The sequence below is a fragment of the Eutrigla gurnardus genome (genome assembly GCF_963514095.1).
Source record: "Eutrigla gurnardus genome assembly, chromosome: 6".
NCBI classification, from domain to species: domain Eukaryota; kingdom Metazoa; phylum Chordata; class Actinopteri; order Perciformes; family Triglidae; genus Eutrigla; species Eutrigla gurnardus.
In genome coordinates this window covers 24,084,562-24,106,187 of record NC_139920.1, presented here as the reverse complement: position 1 = coordinate 24,106,187, position 21,626 = coordinate 24,084,562, and the positions used below count along the sequence as shown (strand labels likewise).

The window sequence follows — 21,626 nt, the reverse complement described above, 5'->3', positions numbered from 1 at the left end:
AATGAAGGGTGACATCTGAAGAAATCAGCATTTCCTCTCCCCTGTGACTTGATTTTGAAATTGTCCTGACGTGTCCCGACTCCTGGCTAAAAAATGAAACAGATATGTTCAGCAGAATAAATTGTGCATATTATGCACAGTATCATTTTGACCTTTCAACTACTTCAAGACTAGATACAGTCTATAATATAAATTATAATTGTACACACTTAATCTACAATTGTGTCAAAGTTTCAATGGGAGAAGCAAGATTTTTATTTAAATAGCACATTTCATTACAAGAAAAATTAATGTGCTTTGTATTGAAACGCATGTGCAGCCAAAAGAAGATAAAAGTCTCAATGTTTATAGGAATACATCACTTACCCTGTAGTAACATTATACAAAACACTACTAAATCTAAATTAGACATAATAAACAATAAGAATTTGAGTGTTGCCCTATGTATATATGTTCAGAGATAATATGTCCCCTTGTCAAAATGTTAATTATCTTGTCTCAGTGTCAACAAACAGCACCAAAGAATTTTGAAAGTGTTAAATAATCCAACACAGCACAGCGGAAGGAAGCAATCATTTATGCTTTGCAGAAATTGCTCACATTGTACGTGTGTGTGTGTTTTGCAAGGACAATTACTCACCACCCAGTCATCTGCAGCCACACCCAGCTATTACTGGAGCTGAGTTTACACAGTGGAGAACTCTCTCGACTCGTCACTGCCATCTAGCGGTGCAACTGATTAATTCAAGTAGGTGGAATTAACAGGCAATTCAAGACTGTGGCGCCATCATGTGGGTAGAAAGTGAAAGTGGTCTCAAAGCTGGAGGGAACGGCGAGCGGCGTTTTATAGCATCCGCAGGTCAAATACATAGGTTAGGTTATTATATTTATATTATAAGTATATTTGAATATAGAAAGACCCTAATTGTCACTACTTAATCATGTCATTAAATATTAGTCTGATGTACACTGTTTACATGTAAGAGACTTGTTGTTTTAAAACGTATTTTCCTTTTTTAGGTTTGTTTTATAGCCCACACCTCTTGTTGTTTCTATTTTTTTAAAGTGAGTTAAGAGTGAATGTTATCCATGAATCATCGTCGGACGTGCGAGTTCAAACAGGGGGCAGGAGTCATACATGCAATATAATTTACTACCAGCAGGTGGTGGTGTTGACCCAGGTTAATTCTGTTGGAGCGCTCGCATGTCTCTAGAAACCTCTTTTTTTTTTTTTTTACCAGCCACAGCCAACAGTTAAGTTTACATAATGCAAATGCCGCAAACACAGTGGTGACCCCGCCAGCATTCCGCCCCCAAAAAACAAAGCAAAGAATGGTCTTGGTTCCAGAGCAATGGCGTGAATGTCGTTAAGAAAAAAAAAAGTGGGTCGAGCAGAGGGGGAACATCAACGCCCACTTTGCTGATGATAGCAGCAGGTCATGCGGCCTTCAATGTTTTGATTCAGTTCGGTCAGGCGGGGCTAGGATGGCGGAAAACTGGAAGTCCGCGTAGCTACTTCAGGCTGCCCAAATACTGCGGTAAACATCGTTCATACGAGATAGGATATTGCAGTTATCGGGGAAACTGGCAGCTTTATACGGGACTCGATTCCTCCCGGAGGACATGGAGATATCGGCGGAGGCAGAGGCGGAGGAGCGCAGGTGAGTTGACAGCCTTGGGCTGGGCTGGTTGTCCGGCTAGCGCTAGCAATGCTAACAGTGACAGTGGTTAATTAAAGAAACAACAAAACTAGAAACTGTATCACCGAGAATCCACTCGCTGATTCACCATAGACGACCGCTTACTTTGATTAGTTTTTGGAAGAGCAACTGGAACCACTGTAATAATGCTAGCTAGCTAGCTAGCTATTGAGCTAGCTATAACACTATAAACTGACACCGGAGTGCTAGCGGCAGAGCTAGCTCGCCTGACCATGTCGTTTATTTGACAACTTGGAGCACACAACACTAGCTAGCTGCTATGCGTGTCAACATTGTCTTATATCTGAGATTAAACAGTCGATAAATTACTTTAAGTTTGGATGCATTTCAGTTATTTGTTGTAAACCGTTGTGACGTTTACTACTTATAACCTGATTAGTGCTATCTCTTAGCTTCTCCTAGCAGGGTTGTGCTATCAGCTAACGCTAGCTGTCAAATGAAGTTGACACCTGTGAGAGAAGTTGCTGGTTGTACTTTGCAATTTATTAACACACTCTTAATAGAAAAACATATACTGGCATATTTAGCAAGTTTTATGCTTTTCTTTTCTTTTCTTTTCTTTTTAACACAAGCTGACAGCACTAACCCATAAAGCACTGTTACTGGAAGCGTATGTTGCAAGAGGAAATTCCTCATAAGTTCACTTATTTTCTATCGAATGTAGTGTTGCAATAGAGACGCTAAAATTACCTTTAAGTCTGAATAATGCACATATATTTTCTGACGCCAGTATTGTTTCATTGATAAGTTAATGACCAGAGAAAGAGCAAAGCAGATTTTTCTCAACCTCTCTGTAGCCTTTCGCCCCATGATGTCACACAAACGGAAATGTTGCAGAAATAAATCATGCTCTACAGTATTTGGAGAATGTTTTTGAGCATTCAGCCAGTCTCTTTCCATGTTACATGATGTGATCTTGCACAAAACAGAAAGAGCCTTTGTTGTGGCTTGGGTTTAATTTTGGACCCTAATTTTGATATGATGAATACTTATATATATATTTGGGTAAATAAGTAGCAGATGTCCACTTAAATGATCCTGTACTGCAGAACTGCCTCAGCTGTTGGCGTCTGTTTGGCAGCAGCTTTGTTTATCCTGTTGCTGCAGTTACGTGACTAGTTCTCAATGGCATTCGGTTTGACTGCTGAGTTAAGGGCAAAACGAGGAAATCCTGGATATGAGCCAGCGCTTCATGGCTCTTAGGGAAGGTGGTGTGATATAATGTTTTCTTATCCAACACTTTTTGGGGCCGCAGCTTTCCATAGCTGGAAAATAAAGAGGTAGCTCCGTATCAATCAGTATGGTTTGTAAAATGAACATTGAGACTTCAGGAAAGTAACAACTTAAAGCCTATAATAAATACATCAGCACTCGGTGGCCTGTTTAGGCAGAAGTAGTATGGATAGTCTGGGATAATGGTAAATCATTAATGTCACTAATGGGTCAAAAAGTTCTGCTTTCTGCTTGTGCTTCTTGTTTGTAGAGAGGGAGTAGGTGTCTATTTATTTATTCGTCTATTTAGGCTATGGAGAGATAACCCTCCCTTAGTTTGTCGCTGACTAAGGCTAGGTTATCATCACTAAACTGCTGAGCACTTGTTTCTTTTATTCTGGGAAAACTATTTTTGTTCCCTTGAGTGATGATTTAAGCCACAACACTGCTAACACCAGCACTTCTTTACCTCCTTCCTTATTCCTAAACTTCCCATCTCACTCGTCTCACTCCTTACCGTTTGCCCTGTTTGCCCTTACAGACGGGAGCAATGGAAGCTGCTGTTCAGTCTGAAGACAACGGTGGAGGGCCTTCTGTCCACCAATAACCCCAACGTGTGGTCACGTTACGGTGGCCTGCAGCGACTTCACAAGGACATGAACAACATCCTGAGCCACAGACTGAAAAATGAGCAGGTCTGACCTCAGGAGATTATTGTATTTATCTGTTGCGCTGATCACTTTCCGTGTGACCTCCAGCCAGCATTGACAATTGATTCTAGGTGTGTCCCATAAACCCTACGATACCACACACTCAGACAACAAACGGTATCAGTTGGCTCGATATATTCACCATACTCATGTTACAAATGTGATAATCACATTCTGCTTTCGTTTGTATCCGATTGCAGCAGCGGAGTAAGGTTACGTTAAGTTACACTACCAGTAAATGTAACGTCTCTATTCATTAGAGATGACGTTTGTCAATTTTCCACAGGTTCTCAGGAATGGATGTAATAGGTTTCATCACTTTGTGCTTTCACAATCATGTCATTTCTGTAGTATTTACATAATTATAGAAGTAAGTTTACTTCCTGAAATACAGGAGGAAATGGTTCCTTGAGAGAAGCACTCCCTCCTTTATGGCTTGTTGTGTTTATTGAAGCTGGATTACTCAGTCACTGGGTCATGCTGGTTTTCTGTTGCAGGTCTACTACAAGCAGAGAGACTACTGGCCATTTGTGTGGTGTGTTCGCTACATAAGCCCCCACCTCGCCTCGCATGTTGAACAGGTATGAATCCTTCTCCCAACATGCCGGCTGGTATTTCATATGAATTTGAGTCAGCATAAAAATCTCTTGAAATTGTCACAGAAGACGAGATTATGCAAACGCATGCTAAACATCCCTTTTTCTTATAACATATTTAAATTCTTAGCTGTGAGGCCACATCTCATCTAACAGTGTAAGGTAGCCTGATCTTGAGCAAATTGTGAATTTACTTACAGTTTTCATAATGTTTACAGAAAGATTTACTGAAAAGACATCAATCTTGAGGAGGAGAGAGTGAGCATGGGCGAATATACTGTAAATACAACTGTATAATCAGTGTTCTAGTGTTGCACTTGAACAGAAAGGGGAAATAAATCACTGACAAAACATTACAAAACGGACTGTAATGAGCTAGCATTAAGATAATGAAGATTCTGCCCTGGTTTTATACATTTTTTCTTTTGCAACATGCTTTTATTTTATTTTTCTTTTAATCATCCTTTTTGCCTGATTTTCTTAAAAGTGGTATTTTAATTGAGTAGTTGGATTCTTATTATCATCATTGCATCCTTTAGCAGGACTAACGGCATGATGAAATCATCATGTGATGAAATCTTGTTTACCGTCTCTTAGTTTTTGCTTTCCTTTTCCCTCTTCACACATCTTTCCACTTATTGCTCACTCTATTTACATTGACAATAGGCGCGCCAACAAACTGGGATGCAAACAGACGGCAGTGTGTTGGATAAAATATAAGGGGGAACAAAAATAAATTAAAATGTATTGGTTGTATTCAGATAAATAGTGTTTTTCAATCACAATATGCAATATATAACAACATTTACAACATCCACAGTTCAGTCGACTGGAGCCGGTGCTGAGCAGTGGCATGAAGAGTGCTGGTGAGAGCTACAAGGCCGAGCGCTGGCTCCTTCACAGCTTACAGGTTCACATGCTGTCGGCTCAGCTCCGACCTCTGCTCCGGCATCTGGGACACACGCGCAAATACTATAACGGTAAGTTGTTACGGTCATGATGATGAGTCAGATTTAATGGTTCAGTTTAATTGAGAAGATATAAGTGAGAATTTGCTGTTCCTGTCCTTCTGCGTTACTTTCACTTTTCTTTTTGTGTCTTCACTAAAATAAATGTTTCTCTGTCATTCTGTCCGTCTCTCCGTCCAACTCTGCCTTTCAGATGATGCCTTTTTGCTGAGCGAGCCCCATGTGACGGCCATGTTCCAGTGTCTGGAAGCCGTGGAGCAGAATGATCCCAAGCTGTTGGCCCAAGTAGACACGGTCGGGGTGAGTCTTGTGAAGTTACTTATAATAAATGCACTAAAGTCTGCTTTGTTGCATTCATCTCATTATCTCAATTATCATTTTGTTGTTAATCTTTTTCTTTATCATCGTTTGTCAATTACTTTTTTTGGACTGTGGATGATGGGATATTAATTTTTGTTGGCACAAATGTGTATTTATTACACATATTATGCATTATAGTGTTTTATTTCGGTGTAGCCGAAATGAAAAATGAGGGTGACTTTCAAGTGAAGGTAACATTTGGACATTTGGGTCAAGGCCTTATATTTCTATATCTCTGCCTTTTCGCCCTCCAGCTGTCCCCTCTGAAGAGCCCACCATGCCTGGGCCTGTTGAAGAGCCAGAGCCTGTGTGTTTTGCCAGGAGCTGGTGGGCTTTGGAGGAATGCGGACTCGCCTCTCAGAGGAGAAACTTTAAATCGCAGGCTCACCACCTCCAACTGCTCCCTCCGAGAAGCCGTCGCCACCAGCCACAACTCTGGGAACACTATGGGAGTCGGATCCCAAAACAGCAACAGCACAAGTGAGGAAAGGGTCACAAGCGTAGGTTTGAAGGGGTTTGTGGTTTTGTACGTATTGGGATTTAACGCTAGGTTCATATGTGTATGTATGTATGTGTATGTAATTCATCCTTGTCCAGCAAAGCTCGTGCCAGTGATATTGAAACAGTAGAAGCTGGCTTGTGATCTTGCGTTTCAGTCCATCACATCTTATCATCTAACTGCTCTGTTGCAGACGCTACCTCTCCAGCTAACAGCCCGGGAGCTCCCTGGGTGTGTGTGTCCAGGCCGGGGGAGAGCGAGCGGGGTATGACCCCCCCTCCTAGCCAAGTCTCGGTCCCCTGCATCTCCCTCACAGAGTCCCCCTCGCCTGCCTCCCTTCAGCCTGAGGCCGGGGACTCTGGCGACGGCGACTATGACGATGGTCCAGAGTACCTGGCTATTGGTAACCTGGGGCAACGCAGCCGCTGTGACTCCCGAACCTCCAGCCAAAGCAGTGAGCAGGGTGTCAGCCAGGACCAGTCCGTGCAACTAAGTTCCCAAGCTCCACCCCCACCTAGACGCTCTTCTTTCTCAGAGGGCCAGAGGGGGCCAGGCAGGGGGCCCCGAGGACACACCCGTTCGTTTTCTGACACGGGGGTCAATCAGAAACTCTGGAATGGTATGCAAACTTAACTCATGAAACTCACGTGATAATAGCTGAGCTACCCTCCGTCTATGTGCGTGTTAGTTATGCGGATGTGCATGAAGCTGCAGCTTTAATCTACCAATAACATGAGGCTTATATTTCCTATCAATGTTGTACACAAATTATTTTTAATAGTCAGCTGGTTGATGTGTTGTGTGTCTGTTTATAGAATATTAATTTAATACTACTACTAATAACAACAACAACTTAACACATTAATGTGAACTTGTTTTGCACAATGTTTTCCGACAATGAAGGTGAGATCCGGTGTGTTTATTTGTAGCTCTGTACACTTTCTTGGAGGGTGCCCACTTCCTGCTCTCTGAAGCTTTTAAAAGTCTATTCTCTTTGCTCAATGTTTCCCCTTCTTGGCTTGAGGTAACTTTCTCTCCTTCTGCTCCATTTCTCTCTCTTTTAACTGTTTGTGCGAAGGAGGGGGTCACCGAAAAATCACCATAATAATAGAAGATCCGGTAGCAGGTTGGCAGTGCAGTTCCTCTGTGCTCCATCACTACACCACTATACTATTTCCCCTGCATGCTGATGAACCTTTTCCATCCCTTTCATCTCATGTCTTCCCTTCAGCTCCTGATATGTGCTTTTTGGTGTTTGATGTATTTTTCTTTTTACTGTGGTTTGTGTTACTCAGGTCAAATTGATGCAATCATCACCCCTTTCAGTGTTTTTTGTTCTTGCACACATTCTTCATATGTTGTGTTCATATGTGATGAAAGTATCGTGGAAGTTCTCTATAAAATATCTGTAAACATATTAATTTCATTACAGTTATGGTAGTGATGTGCTGGTATTGAGTACTAGTGTATCACTTCTGTGTCACTCAGTTTTTCTGCACATCCCTAATTCAAGTCATTATACTGACAAAGTCAGCAATCATTATTTTGTTCCTGCATGCAATAAGGTGAGCAATCTCCATCGATTTTATTGATTGTTTGACAGAAAAACAACAATAAAATCAAAACGCATAAACTGTTTACCTACTTGTGTTTGAAAGGTGACGCATGTTTCCATCCATTTTAAAGAATTTCAGTGTTTATTTGAGTGATTCTGGCGTTAAAGTGATAAAAGACCATTAACATGGACTATTTGTCTCTTAGAATCAGCAGAGGATGACTGCTGTGTGAAGAACTACAGCCCTTTCTCACCTCAGCGCAAGGATGTCAGCTCTCCCGGTTCCCTCTACTTGGAGTCTTGTGAGTTTTCTGTTTGCAATATTTTAAAATGTGCGTTTAAAGTAGGGTTGACTCGACTCAAAGTCAAACGGGATATTGCATGTAGGCCAAAAAACACAAATGTAGTTTTGGTGTGAAACTTGAATAAATACAGTTGTTTGAATAACATATTTTCACAATGATATAAATTAGATATTAGTGAAGGAATAATTTCCTGTTTTTAACTTGCTAACACTAGCTCTATGCAGTTTAAAATACACAATTAAAACTACTATTGCCAAGATGTTTTTGAATCAAAGTTAATATTTTAACAAATATATAATAATTTGGGTTATGTAAATAGTCACTAAAATGACAATAGCAAAGTAAAAAGATTACATTTAGGATTTTTTTAGGACTTACGCTGTCTCTGGGATGCTTAAAAGTTTTTTTTGGAACAGTGGTTGAAAAAAGTATTAAAACAATTTGCAATTGGCATAAAAAATGCAACCATTGCAAAAAACGTTTGTTCTCCTGCTGTGATTATTAGAAATAATATAAAAAAATAAAAAATATAAGAAAGTTTGCATTAAACTTAAATGTGAGAGGAAGTGATACAGGAAAGCTAACACAAAATGTGGAAGAAAAATGAGTTTTCAGTTCCTGAATGTGAATGTAGCAATTGAGTCAGCTGGTGTCACTCTGGACCTGAGCAGGAAGGTCATAGATAGCTTGATCAGGTGTCTGTTTGTGTATATGTGTTAATATGATTTTTTTATGGTTTAGACAAAATGCAAATGGCTTTGGGCGGGCTTAGAGCATTTTATTTTTTCAGTTTTTACCCGGTGCTTTTGAGACATTTTAATACAGAAACATGTATTTTGAAAACTAAAAGAAAATTACATTTAAAAAACAACAGAAACACACTCTCATGTATCGAAATACTGGTGTCATGTATTTTCTGTGTACTGGTTTTGGTGTCTTCAGATGGGTCCCAGTACAGCAGTGTTCCAGATGGGATGTTCAGGAAGCCGTCGGAGGGTCAGAGCCTTATCAGCTACCTGTCGGAGCAGGACTTTGGCAGCTGTGCTGACCTTGAGAAGGTCCGGGTCTATTTAAACTCATGACTAATTCAGACTAGTGTTGGTGCTTATTGATTTAGTCTAGTCTAATCTCCTCTGATTGATTCATGATTTTCTCCCTGGTCTGTAGGAGAACGCACATTTCAGTATTTCAGAGTCGCTTATTGCAGCCATCGAGCTGATGAAGTACAACCTGCGGCGTCAGGAGGAGGAGGGCGAGGAGGAGGTGGACAGCGACTCTGAGATTCAGCAGCTCAAACAGAAGATACGCCTGCGAAGGCAGCAGATCCGACGCAGCCGCGTGCCGGCCTGCGCAACTTCCCAGCACCGTACGGCAACATTAGTACTTAAAATCTTTCATTGAGGACTTCCCTTCCAGCTACAACCATCATTTACAACCACTTTGCCAACTAACAATTTCCCAAGTTGGATTTAATAGTGCCAGGGTAGCTTTGATATCAGTTTGGCATACCCCTGCTATTAGCTACACTGATAAAAATAGCATCCTGTTTATTCTAATTCTGTTTTTTGTAAGTGATGTTCATCTGGTCCTATGCGACCCACAACACCCACTTGTGGCTTAATTCCCAAGGCTCCTCACACTTTGCAGTGATATTGGAACAGAGTAAATATAACAAGTTCATTCTTGTGTGGGTATATCAATAAAGATTGGCTGGGATTATGAAAATACATATTTTTAAGGGAAAGAAATGCACATTTTTTGTGTTTTCAACAAAAACAGATTAACTTCCAACTATATATTTTCATGTAAAGATACTAATTCTAACTTAAATTCAGATTTTCATTTGTTTAATATTTATTTTTCATTTGGCACATCCTCTGAAAAAGCATGCAGATTTACACAACATGACAGCTCATAATTGCTGGAATGATGAGAACATTGTGGACCTGTTTTACGGTTTAAGTCTCTGTCCAGTAGATTAGTCTCACTGCATCGCCGTGTCATTTGCTACCGCTGATTTATGTCAATATCTAATTTTTAATCTCTCCTCTACTTCCTCTCTTGTAGTTTTCCATTCCACTGACAGTGGAGGCTCCAGGAGGAGCTCTCAGGACTCCTGCCAGGGGCTGTCGGACTCCGGCTCAGCCGAGGAGGTGGAGGAGTGTGAACTACGAGGTAGAGAGATGAAACGGGGGGGAACACCAGGAAAAGATAAACAGTCTTTGTTTTTGAGTGTCACAGTTACTAATCCATTCAGGCATATGACTGCACATTTTGTGTTTTGGTCAGTTCAGCAAGCATCTTTTGCTTGATAAACAGGCTACAGGTACAGAGTAGCATGATGCAGTTTTACCTTACAGCTGCCGTTGACCAATACATTCACATCTACAATGGAATTCTTTAAAAAAAAAAAAAAAAAATCTTTATGAAAAATTCCTAATTTTTCTGTGTGAATGAATTTGATTCGCTTCTAACCATAATTCAAACCTCATCACCTCACTTGCTTCATGTTGCTAACCAAGCATGTCCCATTTTTACCATGGACCATAAACATGGAAGGCTGGGTACAAAAGTCACAGAATTGTAGTCTGTAAAAAAATGTTTTCGTTGCGTTTCTATTTATATAGAGAATTCAGTCATGTGAGTTGCTGTATCTCATAGTTATGTGGTCGTGATCATGTGATGGGATGCGTTTGTTCTGGAGAAGCTTCTGGTATATTCCAGGCAACACTTCAACGCTTTTCTCTGAATTACTTGATTAGATTTACATTGCTGTTTTGTGTGACAAATGGTAACCACGAGGGACTAGTCACTAACCTATAGAAATGTCAAAACATGTATTGCTTTGATACTCTTAACATGGGTTGTGGGTTTCCATATGTGCATGTATTGTTTGACTTTCTTCATGTATAACTGCACTTCTCAGTACTGCGGTTTGTGCATCCAAATGTTGTTATATCTTGGAGCTGCATGACTTCCACTTCCATGTCCTGTATCAGTTCAGTATTCCGTATGTTTGCCCGTGATACAGACCTACAGCTCTGTGGAGTGTTTAAAAAAAAAAACAATGCTTGTGGTTGTGGTGACGGTTGTGCTGAGTGTTAGTTTCTGTCTCTCAGATGGCTGTGAGGGCCAGTCCCTGCTGGCGGTGTCTCAGAACGGCCTCTCCCTGTCACTCGCCTCCCTCTTCTCAGGTATCTGGACGGGTGGGCGAGGCTTTGAAAGCTACAATACAGACAGTTTACTGCAATAAGGGACTCCTGAGAGAAAGCTGATGGCTCCACTCCAAACTTAGATTTTCTACCTGTTAAACTAGATGTTAAACAATTTTTTTTACCTTTGTTATTCTGCTGTTATACTGCTAGTTTTCAGTTTGGAGTCGAGCCACCTGCCTCCTCACGTTTGCTGACTAGATGGGCTTGGCAGTTTGTATTGGTGCTTGCTGTTGAGTGCTCTAGGGTTTTGGTGGACAAATGTGCTTGTACATGTTAAAAGTTCAGAGAGGCTCACAGGAGCAGAAGAGCGAGTTAACATGTGGCATTCTGTGGTGACTGTAACGACGGAGATTATTCACTTATTCATTCATCTAGCCACCTAACTCATTATTCATGCTCTCTAACGCGACTCCGGTGAGAATGAGGCGTGTGTGCTATCAAATACGCAGCTTTCAACATCAACGGCACACAGGTTGTTTTATCGTGTCTGTGTCTGTGTGTGTGTGTGTGTGTGTGTGTGTGTGTGTGTGAGAGAGAGCGTCTTTTGTGTGAAATTACTTTGCAAACACCAGTTTTGTCACAATATTGACATTGAGGAAATTAGTCAGCACTTCATGCAAGGACCAGAGTGCAAAAAAACTCTTTCCACATTCTTGCCGAATGCTGGCGATGAAATATTCTTACTAATCTCTCACACTTGGGTCTATTGCACCTCGCTCCTATGGACACAAAATCACTTACAATCACTTACAAAGTTAGTCACACAAGAATTCATTCAGCCGCTCTCCCGTTCTATTGCTTACGTGTTGTTTGCGGTGTGTTGCAAGAAAATATGGCAATACTGCTCTATGTTTGAATCTATCTGGCTTTCCTGTATGCTACCTACTAAATTACAGTTTAAAACATGACTGAATGAAGTCAGAGATTTGATGTTTTTTTCTTAAATTTCTCTTATTTTTGTGTCACATTTTCTCTCTCAAATAATTTCATCTCAAAACACTGAACGCTGCTTAGCCGTAGTTACTACAGTGTAGTAAATAGTGCCACCAGCCAACTGCTGGTACATTTTGTTTTGTTCTCCCCCTGACAAATTCATCCATCAGCTGAGAGTTATCTCCAATTCTATAAACCTTACATTTTGCCTGGTGGATAAAAAAAAGTGTATAACTGATATACTACACATAAGTGGTCAAAAGGTGACTGTTTTTCTTATTGTCATCCAGATGCAGATATTAAGCGCAGCGTAAGCTCCTGCAGCAAGTCGTTTCTCAGCTCAGAGTCCATGTAAGTAACTTGCTTTTCCCCTCTACTCCATCTTAATAATAAATAATAATGTCATGTTATAATTAAATTGATGATTGTATGTTGGCTCTGTGGATGATGACAAACTGAAAAATGTTTATATATATAAAACAAAAGTCATATTCTGTCCTTTATGCGTTTCCAGCTCTCCATCCTTCCTTCAGTCTAACTCTGCTGAGTCAGTAGCCATGGGTTTACTCAGGCAGTTTGAGGGCATGCAGCTTCCTGCAGCCTCTGAGCTCGACTGGCTGGTTCCAGAACACGATGCTCCGCAGAAGGTGCGACGTCTTGCTTATGTGTAATACTTAGCAGTGAAAGAGTTTTCCACACATGGCACTCAACATGCAGTAACACTTAAACGTCTTTGCTCTCTCCTAGCTACTGCCCATTCCCGACTCTCTGCCCATCTCGCCTGATGATGGCGAACACGCAGACATCTACAAGCTGAGGATTCGGGTCCGAGGTAACCTGGAATGGGCTCCGCCCCGACCGCAGATCATCTTCAACATTCATTCTGCCCCCAAGTGAGTCCACGCCAGGTGTTACCTTCCCTTCTTGCTTTCTTTTGTTCCTTTTTCTGCCATTCTTTTCTTGATGTCATCCTTTAAATGACACACCCAGATCTCAATTTGCAGGTTAGACCACTGTCTTCCCTCTTTGTCTTTACAGGTTTTATATTACTTACATTTTGTTTCTCTCCCTGTCAGGAGGAAGATAGTCGTGGCTAAACAGAATTATCGCTGCGCTGGCTGTGGCACCCGCATCGACCCAGGTATGACAAGCCAACAAGAAATAAGTTTTAACATGCATTTGAACATGTTTCCGCTTATCAAATCGTATCAATACACTAAGTGTATATTTACATTTACGGTTTCTGTTCTTATTTTTCCTTTAATTTTCACTAGTGCATCTATAAGACTTTTTTTCCGACTTGATCTGATGCCCTAAAACGTTGTGTTTTTCTATTGCATTTCCTTTTATTCATAACAATGCAGAGATTCTTAAACTTTGTGTCTCTGTTGTCTGCCCACACCTCAGATTATATCAAGCGACTGCGTTACTGTGAATACCTTGGCCGTTACTTCTGCCAGTGCTGCCACGAGAACGCCCAGGCGGTGGTTCCCGGCAGAGTGCTGAGGAAGTGGGATTTTAGCAAGTACTATGTCAGCAACTTTGCCCGGGACCTGCTGAGCAAGATTGCCGGAGACCCGCTGTTCAACCCCAACGACATCAACAGTGACCTGTACAAGAAGATCAAAGCTCTGGAGGCCGTCAGGGTGAGCACAGAAGCAGCAGGAGGAGGAGGACGGGGAATTAGACCGTTAGAACCACTTTCAGCTCTGTTTTTAAAAATAGCCAAAATGTTGTTAGTATCTTAATTGTCAAATAGCAAACTTGTGACCAGTTTTGCTGCTTAAAATATACACGAATGAATGGAGCCATTTATGTCTTTGAGCACAAACAGTCGGGTGACACAGAGTCCCAGCCATCTGTCCTTGATTAGGCAGGATTAGGCTTAAAGAGCAAGGATGCATATGAAAACCTCTTCATGGAAAGAAAATGGTGCAGAGTTGTTGTTAAAGGTGTGCTGAGCCAGCTGCTAAATAAAGAGATGAGAAATGTGATGCTCCCCCCCCCCCCCCCTCAGTTAGCTGGCAGGCGCACTGAATATTCAACACTTTAACAGCACAGATGCTGTGATTGGAAACTGAACTGGTCCTCCCTGTTCCTCGCACCGTGTGTTAAACTGCTTTTCTGTCACTGTTTGAGTAACAAGATGACGTGTGTTTGGTTATTGTTTAGGTTCTGAGAGTGCAGCTGTTTCACATGAAAAATCTCTTCAAGACCTGTCGTTTTGCTAAAGAGTAAGTTGTCTTTTAGTTTCACACTCATTACAACATGGATCTCCCTGTGGGGGGGGCCTGGGGGTGTGGCGGTTAGCACTGTCGCCTCACAGCAAGAGGGGTCTGGGTTCTTCCGGACCTCTGTTTGGAGTCGGTGTATATTCTCCGTGTCGGTGTGGTTTTTCTCCGGGGTCTCCGGCTGCCACCGACAGTAAAAAGACCATGAATAGGATAAGCGGTTTCAGATACGATATCATCAGTATGTCATTATGTGTGTGTGTGTCCCCATCAGGGTGCTGGACCAGTTCGACGCCCTGCCAGGTCACTTGACCGAAGACCTTCACCTCTTCTCCCTCAATGACCTCGCTGCTGTGCGCAACGGGGAACTGGCTCCCCGGATGAAAGAGCTGCTTAAACTTGGTACCATGCACGCAGCTGGCTGTGTGGTAAGATTGCCTTAATTTAATAAATAAAAATAAAAATCTGATCTTTGGCCTACCTTCGTTAACTGGTTGTTCACCCATACCGGCTTTTCTCCTTTTAGCTTTTTCCTTTTTAAAAATGTGATATTTCTTTTAACTGCTATACATGCAGCATTAGTCAGTCCAAATTAGTATTGTCGGTTAATTGGTTAATCATTAATATCTCTAACAGGAGGAGTTTATCCAGTTAATTTATTGCAGTGACACATGATATATGAAGTGGGTTATCATCACAGTATGAGCAGCTATTATAATGTCAGCAATTAATCAGGAGATTCCCAGCTTAATCATATGCCTAATTTTTTCACTCTTCTTTGATCTCCCCCAGCTGTGCCAGGCAAAGGGCTTCGTGTGTGAGTTCTGCGGCAACGACAAAGACATCATCTTCCCCTTCCAGCTGAAGAAGTGCCAGCGCTGCGAAGGTGAGCCCTCTCTGCTGGTGGCAGGCATGGGCGGCTCAAGAGCCCCCTCCCCCCGCCCCGCCATTCCACATACCTGGAGAGATTGGAAGATCTCCAAACCTCGTAGGCTGGCGAGGGCTCTCTCCAAAGACAGGCGGGAGGGGGAGGGAGGGGAGGAAGGTTTAGAGCAAGGCGTGGATCGGGGGCTGACGAGTAAAGGGGAAAGGGGAGACACGGCAGGAGAGAGGCAGGGAAGAGGGGGGATGTTTCAAGCTTTCGCTCCTGGAAAATTGGCGAAGGTTTTCTCCAGGAGTAGAGGAGTAAGCCACGAGGAGGAGCAGGAGAAGACTGGAGGGTCAGAGTCGGAGAGGGAGGAAGAGATAAAGTGTGATGAAGGGGGGGAGGAGGGAGAAAATGGTCAACATGGGGAGGAAGACAACAAGCAGAGGGAAAAGAGCAAGGAAAGGGGAGATGGCCATGCAAGAAGAGCAAAATTAGACTTATTAAAGATTCTTCACATAGATAAACTAAGGAAGAATATCGTGAAAGGAGACCGAATGAGCAGTGACAGTGAAACATGCAGTGGCGTGGAAAGTCTAGATGAAGCCGTACAAGAGAGGAAAGGAAATTGTGAGCCGTCAGGGAGAGAAAGTCTCGCTGAGGGTTCCTCAAAAAGAGAGATGGAGGATGAAGGTGAAACAGATGAAGATGAGTCTGAAAAAAGTTCGGAGAAAGAAACAGAATCTGAGGACGAAGGAAAAACGAGCAGCGAGCCCGAGGAGGAGGATGACATTTCAGACAAAGTCCGAATGGAGGCGGCTGAAAGAGAAAAATCGGGTGCAGGAAACACGGAGCGGTTTACACTTTTTAAATCGTTTATACCTCATCAGCTCACGTCGGTTTTCTCTAGAGGGAGGAGCAAAGGAGGGGAGGATAGACGTGGGGAGAGTGATGGAAAGGTTGAGGTGGAGGTTGAGAAAATAGAACAGCCAGCCGTCATAACCAGGACAACCTGGAGAGGTCGTAAAACTCGCCAAGCCAGGAGGGATACCAGAGGCAGGAAGATTAGGGAAGGGAGAGAAAAAGAGGGCACGGCAGAAGGTGGAGAGGTTGCACAGGTAGAGGATGAGGCTCATAGTAGTGAGACAAGCGCAGGACAAGAGTAATATAAAGCTGAGAGATGCAGTATTTTAAGTTTCCACGTCCAAACGTCCCTACACATTGAATCCCTGAACGTTTAGTATTTGATGGATCTGCTGGAAAGGTTACAACAGTGGCTCGTGTTTGTCAAGATATTAGTGCTTGAAAACCGTTAACTGAGGGCTTTTGGTCTTGGTTAACCTCTTCTGAGCATATCAAGTAAAAGTATAGCTTTTACTGAGTCCACTCTTATTTTTTTAGTGTTTGTAGTCTCTTAATTTCAAATATGTTCTTGCATTGTTGCACAACTGAATTGACAATGAGTAACATTTTGGCAGATATTCCTTTTTTGTTCACTGACTAACATGTTCTGTCTTGTTGTTTTCATCCTCGCAAGTATAAAAGTGTTGTGTGCTGCTGCTTGGCTCGGTGCAGTGACTTCCTTCTGGCTGTAGCTTCCTATTTAGCATATTCACACTATTTCTTTAAGTACTACTTATAAGTAGTAAGAATAACTGTGATATCCTTCCTCTATATTTCCACCTCTCTGCCTTTTTTGCCTCTTTTCAACCGTGGTTTAAGACATTCTCTGCACTCCATTTGGCACCAGGTTATTTGCACTACAGTGGTGTTGGTATTTCTTGACGTTGGTTCTGATGTCTTTGGCTTTGATCAGCGGTGTTGGTGGGTAAAGCTTGGTACTGAAGCTCACTAGTGGTGGTTTGGTGTCCTGGCTTTGGCTCTGAGCGTCTCGGCCACGAATATGCAAATTGATACTAACGTAGTCGTGTGTGTTTCATCCATAAAAGTTTACATTTCAGTTTCCTTTGGTTATGAAATTCAGTTTGGTCTGTTACACATGTTCCTGCTGAGCTCGTGGAGGAGTCATCCCAAACACTGCCTCAGCTGATTTGCACCAATCGTCTCCCCGTGTGAAATCGGCAGACGTAGTGTTTAATTTGAATGTAAACTCTTCCACCAGGTTAGAGGAAACATTGCCTGTTGTTTTTAAGCCATGTTAGATTTTTTTTTTTTTTTAGAGGAAGAATGTCTCATTAATGTGACGTGTGTCAGAATGAATGTGTAATTTATTCTTTTAGTTACTATTATTTAAGCTTCATCTTCGTGTGAACATGAAATAAAAGCTATTTTTGAAGTTGTGTTGGCTGTCATTTTATCTTTCGTTGCATTTTTTTTGGTGAAACCAATCAAATTTCAGTGGAATCATTGCAGTCATAATCATCCGCTAAGCGTTTTGAAGCACTCTGGTGGCCTCTTTGGGAAGAATGGGTTGTGTCTGAACGGGTTTAGGGTGTGGTGCATCCCTGATATTAGCTGTTTCACATGCTCCCTTCCTCCTCCCTACTGCTGCACTGCCTTCAACTTCTGCGTCTTTTATACTCCCGTCCTCACCCAGCCTCCCTCAGGTTGGATTATGATTGGCTGCTCTGTTGAAACCTGACATGTCATTGTCAGTGAACTGGTTCAACTGGTTTAAGTCTGTGGACATGGCAAACATGTGATGGTGCTGCTCTCTGTGAATACTGATCCTTTTATGCTGACGATGACGCATTTGTGCTTTGAAGTGTTAATCTCTGACTCTTGTCATGCTCTCCTCTTTCCAGAGTGTCACGCGTGTTACCATCACAGCTGTTTCCGGACGGGCAAAGATTGTCCTCGATGTCAGCGGCTGGCGGAGAGGAGGGAGAGAATGGCACGCAAAAACATGGAGGAGCAAGAGGACGAGGGAGGCGGGCCCTAGAGCCGGTAACCCGGAGAAACTAAAGAAACTAAAAACTAAAGAAGAGCACAATGCGACCATGATTGTAGTGAGCGACCGACCACCTCTCTTTCCTGTTCCGGTCCTCTCGGACCTGGCCGACAGTACCGCAAACAAATGTTTTGATCTCAAGAGATTGCCAGACGTGCAGGTTTTTTACTACATCAGTGCATCAGGTGTGTTAATATTTGCTACTGTTGATTTTCAGGTGCATTTAGTGTAAGCTAAGGCTCCTTTCACACATGCACTCCACTCTGGAGTAGTGGTAGCATTTTGTGGCAGCGTAATTTATGAACAGGAGTACAAATTTCCGTGAAAATGTGACTTTAACGGAGAAAATCCTCAGGCATCAAAATGTTCTAATCAGGATATCTTCCAGGAAACGAAAAAAAGAAAGATGTAATCACATTTCCAGTGAAAGGATTTGAACATTTCTGACATCGGTGACCCCTAGTGGCAGCATTGGTTGTGCAGCAAAGGTGTAAACGACAGGATCCACCTCCCCTTTACAGGAATATTATTATGCTGGCCATGTTGCAGTTACATGTGTGGAACGGGCCTGAGATTCACTAAATGTTTTTGCACTTTGTTCCTCTGTGGTAAAACTAATATATAAAAACAAGTACTATTTTACCCAGGTTTGATATTTCTCCCTCCTGCAGCTTCTGGCAACTGCTTACATTCTGGTGATTTTATTGGCTACTGGCTTAGCTGAAGTTTGTTTTTGTTGTGACCTGAAATGGTAGGATCTATTTAACAAAAACATTAATAATCAAATAACAAGTGAAAGTTTATGTTTTGACAGATTTTTCAGTGCAGATACTGTATTTGAGTAATCCTGCCCTTTATTTTGAGTTTTTTTTTTTAAGTTTAATATGAAAAATATCCTTACTGTCCTGTTTTAAGCTCTTTTAGCCAAGCGTGTGTGCCTCTGGGACCAATGAACTCGTGGGGTTACATTGGGAAGTTGACTTTATGGAAGGACTGGACTTCAGAGTTTCTGAGTCATTGATGCAAATATTTTAAATGGAACTCCAAATGCTACATTTGTTTGTGCTGCTGTGTTGTGTGTTACTAGAGAAAGCGGTGTGATTAAGAGTGTGTGTGTGTGTGTGTGTGTGTGTGTGTGCGTGCACATATGTCTACCTGCTGTATATGCAGTCATGCACGTTGTTTGCACCAGCCGAATCAGCACTTGTTTTCTAACGTTTTTCGAATAATAGTCGAGTTAATTGCACTGATCCTGTTGTGTTGTTGGGTGAGGGTGAAGTTGGGAGGTCACTCTTTGGGGATTTTTCGTGATGTTCGTTGTAAGAACATGAATCTTCATCGTTGCCGTTTTCTCCTGTCACCTGGGTTGCACTTCAGTCCAAAGTAAGAGGGCCACAAGTTTAATAGATAATAATTTACTAAAAAAATGCATTTATCACCTTTTGGACTGAAATTCTTCATATTTAAATCGGTTTTCTCCTCCAACAGATCTTAGTCCAGTATGGTGGTTCCCGACCTTATCCTTCCTTAAAAGAATATTTTAAAGTAAAGCATGTACGGTAAATATGTAGCGAGAGTCAGCAGCTGGATATCTTACCATAGCTTTGCCTGAAGATTGTAACAGAGGGAAACGGCTTGTCTGCATCTGTAAGAAAATAGAACAATATAATGAGATCATGCCATAGTTAATGAATGCGGGAAGACAAATTTGCAAGACACTGATTTGATTGAAAAACCCTCTACGTTGGATTTCAGTCCCAAGAGCCCTGTGTGACAACGCATTAATGTTGATTTGTCTCCAGAGTACATACCGTCCTCAACAGGCTTCGCTTTATGTGTACGATCCCTCACGAGGTCGACACACGCTCACTTAAAGCAATACATGTGATATCCGTGTCCCGAAGCCGCCACAGACGAGTAATAAATAGATAAACTGCAAGCGTGTCTTCAGGCTGCTTTTTAAAGGAAACTCTTTAATGAAGTGACTCCACTGAAAAGCCTCCTTATACTCAGCAGATGGTTTGTACTTGGACCTCCTTTTAATATGGAGGTGCAGAGGTTTAAAGTGCACTACAAATTAAAGTGTTTTATTAAAAATGTTAATTATTGTTATAATAATTATTATGTGTTAATTTGTCCTTTGTTCATAATGATGTATGATGACAATAAAAACTGGCCAGACTGTTGATGAAGGTTGTTTCTTTCTTTAAAAAAAAAAAAAAAAAATAGGATGAACTGATTAGAATGTGGCATTTTTGCAGCGTGTGCTACAATGAATGTGCAGTGAGGCAACGCAGACCTTTGTTGTCAAAACATTCTGGATGGAAAGGGGGAAAATATTTTGCTCTTCCCTTCATGTTGTGTATGAAAATATATTTTAATTCAGCACAGAGATGAAAGAAGTACTTGTTTTTTTTATGTAATTATAAGCAATACCACAGTGGAGAAGTACTCTGTTATATGTAAGAAAATCACGTAGACGTCCAAGCATCAAAATATACTTAAAAAGCAAAAGTACTCATGCAGAATGACCCATTTTAGGATAATACACATAATTATTGCTGTATTCATGTGGACATCACTTGCAGCTGGTAAGTACAGTCACTAATGTTATTGTGGAAGTAGAAAGTAGAAGAAATTGGAACTGCTCAAGTATCTCAAAACTAACAAGTCAGTGGCGCCATCTAGTGGCTGTAATGTGACTTTCAATAGAACTTCAATCTCAAACATTTGTATTCATCATGTACTGATTAGTTATCCTCACAAAAATCACAAGAGCGTTTTCAGCAGTGTCGCTTGCAGATAATTTAAAAACGTATTACTGCATGTTTTGATAATTCAATGGATCTCTTGTAGGCAATGATCTGGATGATTTCACTCAGGCTGACATGATGTTTTGAAGTATTGGATAAAATGTTCCCTTCAGGATCAATTGTAGTAATGTTACAACTTTGACTTAATTCAGCCCCATCACAAGGTAAAAAACTTTCATTCATAACCAAATACCAATAATGACATTTCCATGAGTCACCGTTATACTTTGTGTTTAGTTGCTAATTGAAAGAGGAGTAAAAGTGCACCTCCACAGAGCCGGTATGGGCCAAAAACATTTTTTAAGGCTGTAACCGACAAACAGGTTTAAAATACAGCGTGTAAGTTGCTGATACATGGAAAATAAAATATTGTTACATTAAATAAATATATAATCAAGGAATGAAATAGTATTTATTAATGTACCATAAACCCATATAGTGAAATGTGTATTGTTAAGGAGTCTGTTTTTCTTGTGTTTCATTCATTTATGTATGAAATTGTATTATTATTTATTGTATTTTACTTTAGTAAAAAGTATTGTATTGTAAAGTATGTATTTGAGGGAGGGAGGGATGGATGGATGGATGGATGGATGAGCTGAATGGCTTTCATTTTCTGTCATTTTCAGTCTCAGTTTCACCTTTACAAGTGTCTCTGACTACAAAACAAAAAAAGCCGGCGGTCTGCTCCATCAAATAGATTATGATCTGCCGTATCAAATTTAATTTAGC

At 41.4% G+C, this 21,626-nt stretch overlaps 1 protein-coding gene across 6 annotated transcripts; it reads left to right on the top strand.

Moving 5' to 3' along the window:
- The first annotated feature begins 1,458 nt into the window (after nt 1-1,458).
- rubcn (rubicon autophagy regulator) lies at nt 1,459-20,267 on the top strand. 6 transcript variants are annotated; one of them, XM_084012021.1, is made up of 22 exons: nt 1,465-1,661; nt 3,475-3,628; nt 4,141-4,224; nt 5,060-5,219; nt 5,401-5,507; nt 5,822-6,047; nt 6,260-6,685; nt 7,145-7,192; nt 7,828-7,923; nt 8,869-8,984; nt 9,094-9,292; nt 9,994-10,101; nt 11,046-11,120; nt 12,365-12,425; nt 12,589-12,721; nt 12,822-12,967; nt 13,151-13,215; nt 13,482-13,720; nt 14,247-14,308; nt 14,580-14,733; nt 15,098-15,191; nt 17,936-20,267. In XM_084012021.1, the coding sequence occupies exons 1-22, from the start codon at nt 1,624-1,626 to the stop codon at nt 18,070-18,072; spliced, it is 2,928 nt and encodes a 975-aa protein (XP_083868147.1). In that variant the 5' UTR covers nt 1,465-1,623; the 3' UTR covers nt 18,073-20,267. The 6 variants fall into 6 exon arrangements, with proteins under 6 accessions (XP_083868144.1, XP_083868146.1, XP_083868145.1 ...); XM_084012018.1 differs by lacking the exon at nt 17,936-20,267 and having other exon boundaries at nt 1,459-1,661; nt 15,098-17,470; XM_084012023.1 differs by lacking the exon at nt 11,046-11,120.
- Nucleotides 20,268-21,626: the final 1,359 nt, after the last annotated feature.

Bases quoted from the DNA above. Each gene is read 5' to 3' on its own strand.
- rubcn (XM_084012018.1), top strand. From the start codon at position 1,624: ATGGAGATATCGGCGGAGGCAGAGGCGGAGGAGCGCAG. The intron at 3,629-4,140 runs GTCTGACCTCAG...TTTCTGTTGCAG, and splicing joins ACAGACTGAAAAATGAGCAG to GTCTACTACAAGCAGAGAGA. The intron at 12,722-12,821 runs GTGCGACGTCTT...GCTCTCTCCTAG, and splicing joins AACACGATGCTCCGCAGAAG to CTACTGCCCATTCCCGACTC.